Genomic DNA, 9,787 nt, shown 5'->3' with positions numbered 1-9,787 from the left:
ACCTGTTCTTTTACCCTCCTCACCTGAATCTTTGTGGCAATCTTAATCCCCCTCGTGGACATAATACTACCCAGTAGACAAACAACGACACAATCAGAGACAGGACGCTCACTTATCAAAGCTAAATCACGACCATTGACAGGAAACCACACAGTGGGCCCCAAGGCACAGATCACCAGGACAGTATAGATGTTTGAGAAAGACCTGATTACCATTTTAATGTAGGCCTGAATGTGCACAGTGAAGTTTGACCATGCATGCATGCATTAGGACACAGTCAGAGTTAACCAGTAGTGTTGAAACTGTGCACAGCTCCAGAGTATCTCCGCTCGTATCTGGAGAGGGTCGATTTTGAAGGAAGCGATGTGCATGTAGGGTACTTTTAGGATAATGGGAGAACGAGGCCCCCAACTGGTGCACTCCAGTCATGGCTGTATGTCTACCCTACCCCTATCAGCAGTTATCTCACGTATTTCCCTTTAAAGACCACTAAAGTAGGGATCTTTGACCTTTAAGTGATTCTTTTCTGTCCTACCAGGTCTGTCACTCGTTCCTGATTGCTTTCTTTTGTACTGTAAAATGTTGAAACTCAATAAAGTGAAAAATCTAGGTCATGCAGATGGTTTACACAGGAAACTGGAAGACTCATTTTCATTTGTGGAAGACTAGAGCTGGGGTTTGTGTCTGAAATCATGGTGGAACTGCTGCTGTGTGAATAATGATGGCTGAAAAATAAATACAAAAACAATGCTGAAACTCTGAGATGTCTTTACTGAGTAAAACTAAGGACTTGTGATCATTTACAGCCTCCATGGCTCTCATTGAAGCTTTAATAGAAGTTTTGGTAAAACTTTACAGTAAAGTTCATATGCAATGACTTGATTTTTGCAAATTTATCAAAAATTAAAAACTGAAATATCACACTGACATAAGCATTCACACGTTTTGTAACAACACTGTAGCCCAGGTTTCTCTGGACCTTTTCTACACCCTGATTGGAGTCCACCTGGAATAAATTAAACTGATAGGACATGATTCTAAAGGCACACACCAATCTATAGAAGGCAGCTGACAATGATATCAGAGCAAAAACCAAGCCATGAGTTCAAAGGAACTGCAGAGACAGGCAATGCACAGATCTTGGGAAGGCTACAAAAACATTTCTGCAGAATTGAAGGTTCCCAAGATCACAGTGGCCTCCAGAATTCTCAAATGGAAGAAGTCTGGCACCACCAGGACTCTTGCAAGAGCAGGTTGCCCGGCTAAACTGAGCAATCAGGGAGAAAGGCCTATGTAAGAGAGGAGACCAAGACCCTGATGGTTACTCTGACTGAGCTCCAGAGATCCACCATGCACCATCACCCTGGACTGGTTTCCATCAACACGGCAACATTATTGACCCAAACACCCTGAAATACATAAAACTGTCTGTAAATGTGTAGATTTTTAACTTGGCCACTGTGTAAGGGCAAGGATTCTTCACTACTGTGGATATACTCTAACATAAACATTACAGAGAGGAAGTTTTGGCACCACATACATAAACTCAGTGGCTTACTTTTGAAGCACTTACATCAGTATAAGCATCAAACATTTACACCCGCTAACTCAAGGTAGATTAATGCATTATTGCACCAATCATAAACCTAGGAGTATGCAGCTTTGTTCTGTTGCCGTCAGTGTAAAACTGTTAAACCCATCAGCCAATCAGCTGTCTAGTCTCCCTTAAATAGAGTCCAACATACAAACAGTCCAAACCAGATTCTCAGACAACACACCCAGTGAGGGCTTCCAGAAAACACCAGAGACCTCACTTTACCGTACGAAGAGTCTGCCATGGATTATAAGGAGCAGGTAAGACCCAAAAATATACGGACAGGTGCTGATTTGTCTTCCAAAAGCACTCTGATAAATAGAATACAGGGCATATTTTGTGTACTTTTGCAGTTTAGTATGCTACAGTAGATAATGTGCTGCACATGTATTCTTCATTGGTCAGGCCTTGTTTTTCTCTTTTAATGCATTGTACCGTTGTAAGGTTTTGTTTCAAAGTTAATGGGATGTCATGATGCTGCTTTAAGCCAATAGGAGTGGGATTTTTGTTAAGTATTGAGTAAAATTGGAGGATTTCTGGTGAGCACTTCCTTCATTGTTACATAATGTTGACTTGCATTTATTGAGCAGATAATCTAGTCCAGATACACAAAACCAAATATCTAAAGCCTCAAAGTACACGAGAGCGAGATATGATGACAAATCTTTGGTCATGCTTCACAAACAAAAACAAAAACGAAAACAATCACGCGTGTTTACATTGAGAGTTATTTTCCCGTAACTATGGAACGTGGGACAGCGGCGTCTCCCTGCACAGATTGTAATGCAGCTAAACCTGCTCTCAGGCTGACGTGGGTGTGGAGACCTACCGGGTGGAGACATGTCCCAAACTGCCTCCTCTATCATGATTTAACTGTCTTTTATTTTGTTCTAAACACAGCTTGAGGATATCGTGGCCACAGCCAAATTTGGAGATCTGATTGAGTTTTCCTACCCTATTGGATACTCGCACTGGGGAGTTTATGATGAAGATGGACATGTCATTCACTTTGCTGTAGCAGGTGAGGACGACAGTAGGTACGACGATGTATATCATGAGGATGATGAGAGTCACTCATGATAACTAATGACACAATACACTAATGTATGATATAAAACAGCAGTGCATGGTGTAATTTAATTTGGTGTATTATATCTTAGAAATGTAAAATATGACATGGCATCGTGTGATACAATACACAATGTTAACATACAAAACATTCTAAAGGTATGATACAAAAGCTACAGTATGTTAAGTTACATTTAGTAACATACCGCATGACACGGGTGTCAAACTCAAGGCCCGGGGGCCAAATCCGGCCCATGGAATGGTTGTATCCGGCCTGCAAGATCATGTCATATTTGTATTATAACTGGCCAACCAGTATGAGGTCTGCAGATTTCCTCCTGTAAAATAATGTAAACTTCAACTTGATTATTTAAAACATCCATGTTAAGCCATAAAAATCTGAATAATTTCTGTTTTATTTCATATTTTCAAATTTGCATCTCAAGATTACTACTCAAACTTATGATTTGACTTTTCATTTCATACTTTGACCATTTCAACTCAGAATTAAATATGTAACATTACATTTAGTGCTGTCAATTGATTAAAAAAATTAATCAAATTCATCACATCACTATGCGGTGATTAATCATGATTAATCACATCATTTCCTTAGTTTTAGTCATTTTTATATTTTTAAATGTTCTTATTATCCAGTGTTTATTTTCATTATTTTAACTTTATGTACAGCACTTTGAAAGCACTTTTTACTAAAAATGCATTATTATTATTATTATTATTATTATCATCATCTCTAGATTAACATTTAAAATACTACCATTTACTTGTATTTTTGTTTGAGATAAATTAGTACATGTACGGTGTTTAAATGAAGAAATATTAAACAAACTAGAGTTTTTAAACTTATTTGTGGTTTGTAAATCAGAGTGTCTTAATTAACTGAGCAATGACATTTATAAACTGCAGTAGAGCCCAGCAGACAAACACATCAGGTAGAAAATAAGTCGTGCTGTAAAGTGAGTGATCAGGTGTGCTGTTACCCCGATGTAGCTGAAGTTTCTGACTGATGTCCAGTGGTCTCTGGTCAGTGTAATAAATGTAGCTCGGGTCAGCTGCTCCACTTTGGTTGCCTTTTTAGCTGTCATACAGTTCAAGGATTCTTGTGACGGTAGTTCTCGTAGGTGTTCTGTGGTACGGGTCATCCGAGGCGACCCGGATGATGTCTTGAAGCCCCTTGTCGTCAACGATGTTGATGGACTGCAGTCTCTGGCTACCCGTTAGCGATCGCATTAGTTAGTTTAGATGTTGTAATTTAGGGGACAAATCTGGGTCTGCTGGACTGCACCGGTGTAGCTTGATGTTATGGCCTGATCCTGTGTTGTTGTTAGCATCTTTGCTAACATTAGCAAAGATGCGATTTGCCTGGAGGTGGTAGGTCGTGCTGACTTCCATCAGGCAGCTTTTTAAATGGAAATTTGCTGTGAAGCAGATCTGGGTCTGTCTCCTCACTCATCACTGCTGGCTGCGTTTGACCCGCCCTTAACCTTTTCACCCCAGGGACGTAAACATCCGCGCAGGAGGACTTCTGGAGGAAGTTGTGGTCAAACTTAGTCTTTTTTGCATTATTATTTTTTTAACATGTTAAGCTTTCCAGATTAATCAGGAGCGTTAACGTGTTAATATTAACATGCCTAATATAAACTTGAAACAAGCTCTGCTGCTCATCCCTCAAATGCATGATCCTTACAAATGTGGCATCATTTAAAAGGATAATAAACAGGCTTTCCAACTGTATAAGATTTATTACCAAGAAGCACTGTTACAACAAAGAAATAATGTACCAAACACAAATTTCCTTACTTTTTGTTTTAAGTTTATAACAATATCACAGTTAGGCTGGGTTTTCTGTCTTTAATTATCTATCGCTGTCATTTTTGTATTCTCTTTTTTTTTTATGGATTTTATATGTTTTATGATGCCCATATAAAAAAAGGATAGATTGCCTGACAGTAGCCTGTATCTCTCCTCAGAGGAGGGCCAGTTTATGAACATGGTGCGGACCCGCCTGCAGACACTCCTCCCAGTCTGTGGGGATCTTCTTCTGGGCTTCACAAAGATCCGCAGAATGCCCATCGAGGAAGTGACCGTTCCGACAGGAGCCCACGCCTTCATCAACAACAACAAGCACGCCTTCAGAGCATCATGTCCTGAAGACATCAGGAAACGACGAGACGCTCTGGTCGATCGTGAATTCCAATACAATCTCCTCTTTCTCAACTGTGAACACTTCGCCACCTTCATACGTTACGGGAAAGCTGTGTGTAACCAGGTAAATATTCAGCCAGGAAAGAAGGAACAAAGCCTTTGCTTGAGTTCAGATTTTTCACCTTTTGCAAAAAAGCGAACGAAGCATTGAATGTGGTGCAAATTAGCCTAGATTGCACAAATTACTGACTTGATTTGTGCAATTTGCACTGCAAATTCGCATCTACTTCTACTTCTTTCCATTGACTTTACATGCTTTTAACTTGCACTAATGATTTCACTCATATCTGGTGTGAACACAACATAAGAACATTTGAAAAAGCTCGAGTCTTTTTGCCGATTAGTGTAACACTTATGATTTCTGGACTATTCCTTTTAAATGCAGTAGTTCAATGTGATACTCATGAATGATGTTGTATTTAGTTTTGTGTTTGCTAGTGCATCTTGTGTGCGCTTGCATTGAAAAGCCACATCCTAGCATGCTGTGTTAACCATTTAGAGACTGTTTTTAACAGTTGTCCCTTTTCCTCTTTTTCAGATTCCTGCAAAAGCCAAAAATGTGGAGTGTCAACACGCAACCGAAATCTTCCAGAAAGTAGTTACAGACAAGGAAAAAGCTGACGCACCTGAAACAACAAAGTTTTTTGACTGAAAACTCCAACTTTGTTTAATTTTTATATTTGTTTTTTAATCCCCGTAGATCTGTCAAAGGAAATAGTTCAGGATTTTTTAGAAGGCTTTTTTATAAGACTAGTTTAAAAATCAGGGTTTAGCCAAAATATTACAGCATCCTAAGGGCACAATTCTCTGGATCTACTCTTTCTTGATTTAAACATCGTTTTTGAATCTTTTTGAGGTAACCAAAAGCTGGAAATTGTGTATATAGTTTCAAAAAACAATGTAATATGCCAAGCCATTTTAGCTGTTCTAATATTCTTCTTACTGTTTTTCTTAATCCTTAATAGTCGCTTGATTTCCGTGTACTTTTGTTTTAAAGGACACATCCACTTTATATCTTTCAGACTTGTAATTGTCATTTTATCCTTATTCCTTATTTCCTGACATTGTTTCTGTTCCTATTGTTGTGAGGTTTAGACGTTTTTGGCTGCAGTGTAAAAATGCACATACAAGGAAATGATGGAACAAGAAATAAAATCCTTGTCAGTAATGCTTTAAAAGTTTGCAGGGTGTTTTGGTGCCATTTATGTGCCCCAGAAGTCAAGGTCATTGGCCTCATGTTCATCCTTTGGTAGGGAATGGTATATATCTAGAATGCTTTAAAGGATTTTCTTCAAATTGTGCCCATATTTTCAGTGTGACTTAGGGGTGGACTGACACTATCAGTTTGATTTATAGTGGCAAAGATAATTTGACTTTATATGCAATAATGTCCAGCACAGGGGGACAACATTTTTTCAAAACTTCAATAAGGATCAGAAGCAACGAGTCAGCATAAAAGGTATGTTATACATGATTTAACGTTTTATGAATGCATTTACATGTACAGTAGTTGATACTTTGAACTCAAATTTAAAAAGTGAGACAAAGCAGCAGCAAGAACACGGCTAAAATCTGAACAAAGACAAAAGAAAGTGGATCAAACGGAGCATCCCTTTTGATTCATGCAATGCTGAGCAGAAACAAGAATCTGAGTCTAACACAGCTGCCACTCAGGAGAATGAGTCCAGAGACAGTTGTTGCATAAAAAACATTTTGACAAAACATTGCATTTAGCTTTAGTTATTTTTGATCAACTATATGAATTTTTTCTCATTTAAACAACATCAATTTCAAATTTTCTGTTTAAAATGTCAAAAAATAAACACAGAAGGCAGCGATTTTCAAATCTGATGAACCCATATTTTATTCACAATACAACATAAACAACACATCAGATGATGAAACTGAGACCTTTTACCATTTCATGAAAAATAATGTCTCATTTTAAATTTCATGGCAGCAACACATCTCAAAAAAGTAGGGACAGAGCCATGTTTACCACTGTCTAGCATCCCCTCTTCTGGATGGTCCCTGTCCTCTTTAGTCAGTGTCCATGGTTCCCAAAAAGAGTTGGAAATTTTGATTTATCTGACCACAGAACAGTTTTCCATTTGCCCTCAGAGAAGCCTAGAGAAGACAGCAGCATTTCTGGATCCTGTTTACATATGGCTTCTCTGATTTCTAGCACATAATCATGCTTGATTTTAATGCTGTGATGCTGAAGCCCCCGTGGCTCTGCCCATATCCATAATTCTCATGGTCGCACCCCTAATGCCGTCAGATAGGGCAGTGGTCCCTAAAGTAGGGGTCGGGACCCCCTGGAGGGTCGCAAGACATTGAGTGGGGGTCACAAGGTGCCTTCTAAGAAACAGAGAGTATTTTTATATGGTTTTGAATTATATATGTTGCACATTTCTGTGAGTAATCCTTTTAGACAGTTAGAGTGTTTCAGTGCCATTTTAACGCCTCTAAGCTTGTAATCACCTAACCTTGCAAAGCAGATGGATGCACCCATTTCCTTGTTTCTCACTGGTGAATCCCTCTTGCAAAGCTCTTGTCTGAACATTTTGGGCACGGCAGAGTCGTGATGTAAACAAGCAGCAACAAGAGGCCGGGGCAATTATGGCGGAAAAGATTAGCGTGGATGCTGCTGAAACACCAGTTTTATCAGAATGATGATGACATTTCCTTGTTAAAAGAAGAACAAAGAACAGCAGTGAGTTGTTTTCTTTTCAAAAATGACAAAAGTCGAGTACTGACATGTACAGTCGCCATGGTTTGCAATCTCTCTGCTTGAATGGATTTTCTTCAAACTTTCCAATAATGCCCACAGGTCTTAAGCTGTGTGTATACTCTGTGATTTCAAGCCGACTGTACGACAGTGGTGGCAGAATGTCATCTCGACTGTCCACTCACGACCTGAGTGCTCACACCGTCCAACTGAACGGGACAGATTGTGACAGAAACCTGCAGAGTTTCCTTTTTAAAAAAGTCTCATGGTCTGAGGATGAAATGTTTCTAGTCATATCCTCTCTCTCCCCCCATCTCTCCCGCTTTCCCTCTATCATTCTCTCTCTCTGTCTGGAGAAAACAGTCAAAACTGAAACCCCCTTTCAGTTTCATTTTTTGCCCACCAGTCCTAGTTACATCGATGATTGTAAATACTTTTTTTAGCTTTTGCTGAGCAGCACTTTAGACGATTATCAATCATTGCTAAAACACCCGCAAAATGTAAGCATATGGAAATTACTGGAAGTTCTATATTTTGCACTGTTCAAAGTTCATATTAGTTCATATTTAAGCTAACGATTGATCTTTACTTCATCAGTACTGCTGACTGAAATAGCTTTGCCACCTGTAATAAAGTCTCTCAGATCCACAAGTTCTACGTCTCTAATCAGTCGAGATAAACTCAGAGAGGTCAGTGTTTTCTTATACGTATGCATAACTGTAATGAATGATGCAGTATTTTGTTTCCTTTTAACTGCATCAGCCAATCAGCTTTCTAACCTTCCCTATGTAACAAACCTATACAACCTGCGTAACAAACGATAACCCAGACTTCAGACCACACACCCAGAGACGACTGTACAGACACCACAGACTTCAGGAGTCAGCTATGGGTCTACAACAAAGTATCACTCAAAACCAGGTAGGACTCAACTACACGCATGCAGAAAATGTTAACATTGGCAGTGAATTTACAACCTCTCAAACAGAACAATGCATTTTCAGTTTAAATTGAAAAGCTCAGACAGGATTATACCTCCTGCACATGTATTCTGGATCACCACTGGAGTGTGGTAATAAGGTAAAAAAAAATAACGAAAATAGCCCGTTAAATCTACTCAAAGAAGTTGAGGTAATATTTTGCACACAGGTTAATTGTGTGTATTTCACCTGGTGTTTTGTGTAATTAAACAATTGTAATAGATGCATTTAAATTATGTAAGTTTATACTCAACATCTATGAGATTCTTCAACTCAATTCTTTATGAAAATGAATCATATTCACTCTTTATTGTCACATAAAGGATAGTTCATTTTATGCATTTTTTTGAATTACTGGCATTACAAAATAAATATTTTGTACTCTTTATTCCACTCAAACGGGTTACAGCTGTCTTAGTGTTAGAAGACTGAGTGACTCAATGCAAGAATGAGACAGACAACTTCACTCTGACTCAGGAAGGGATCCTCCATGTCATTTAGAGGTCACAACTGCTGCAGGCAGAAAGTCACTAAGTGGTTAACTTCACTCGTGGTGCAAAAAACGTCCAATCACAATAGTGACACTATACCAGGAGCATAGTCATAATAATCTTAGTAGTAATCGCTGTATAACAGGCAAAATTAGAATATATTTAAACACAATTTCCTCATACTTTTAGTCCAAAAGCACAATTCAAAGGGCATGCTGGGAAAAATCTGCCCAAGCAGAGCCTTAGGGGGCTTTCACACCTACGTCGTTTGGTCCGGACTTTCTGACTTTTCTGTTTGGTCTGAACCGAAATGATAGGTGTGAAACCTCCCCTGGACTGTGGCCCGGACCAAACAGCCGGACCTTGGTCCGACGAAAAGAGGTGGTCTCGGTCCAGACCAAACGGAACCATGGTCTGGTTTATGCCCAGTGTGAAAGCATTATTTTGAAAGGTTCGGACCTTCGTATCAATGACAGGAACTTACGACATGACTACCGGCAAAGGAAATCCATCAACATAACAAAATGAGCCGCGGAAGAGACCACAACAATCTCATGCTACCGAAATTAACCAGCAGCCTGGACAGGGTTGGCTAACGGTAGCTGCTTTACGTTACGTGAGGAGTAGAGGTGTCCATTATTATGTCAAATGGGGATTGTCCAAGCACGGAAAATTTCATGAAATTGTAGACAAAGTT

General features: G+C 39.2%; 1 protein-coding gene across 1 annotated transcript; it reads left to right on the top strand.

Annotated features, from left to right (window-relative positions):
- The first annotated feature begins 1,764 nt into the window (after nucleotides 1-1,764).
- On the top strand, nucleotides 1,765-5,986 carry LOC121518065 (phospholipase A and acyltransferase 2-like). The gene is made up of 4 exons (XM_041800254.1): nucleotides 1,765-1,854; nucleotides 2,495-2,615; nucleotides 4,654-4,952; nucleotides 5,427-5,986. The coding sequence occupies exons 1-4, from the start codon at nucleotides 1,837-1,839 to the stop codon at nucleotides 5,538-5,540; spliced, it is 552 nt and encodes a 183-aa protein (XP_041656188.1). The 5' UTR covers nucleotides 1,765-1,836; the 3' UTR covers nucleotides 5,541-5,986.
- Nucleotides 5,987-9,787: the final 3,801 nt, after the last annotated feature.

Source organism: Cheilinus undulatus, linkage group 11 (genome assembly GCF_018320785.1).
Source record: "Cheilinus undulatus linkage group 11, ASM1832078v1, whole genome shotgun sequence".
In the NCBI taxonomy this organism is placed as follows: Eukaryota; Metazoa; Chordata; class Actinopteri; order Labriformes; family Labridae; genus Cheilinus; species Cheilinus undulatus.
Note: the sequence above shows the minus strand (reverse complement) of the source record. Positions and strands in the feature narration are given on the sequence as shown.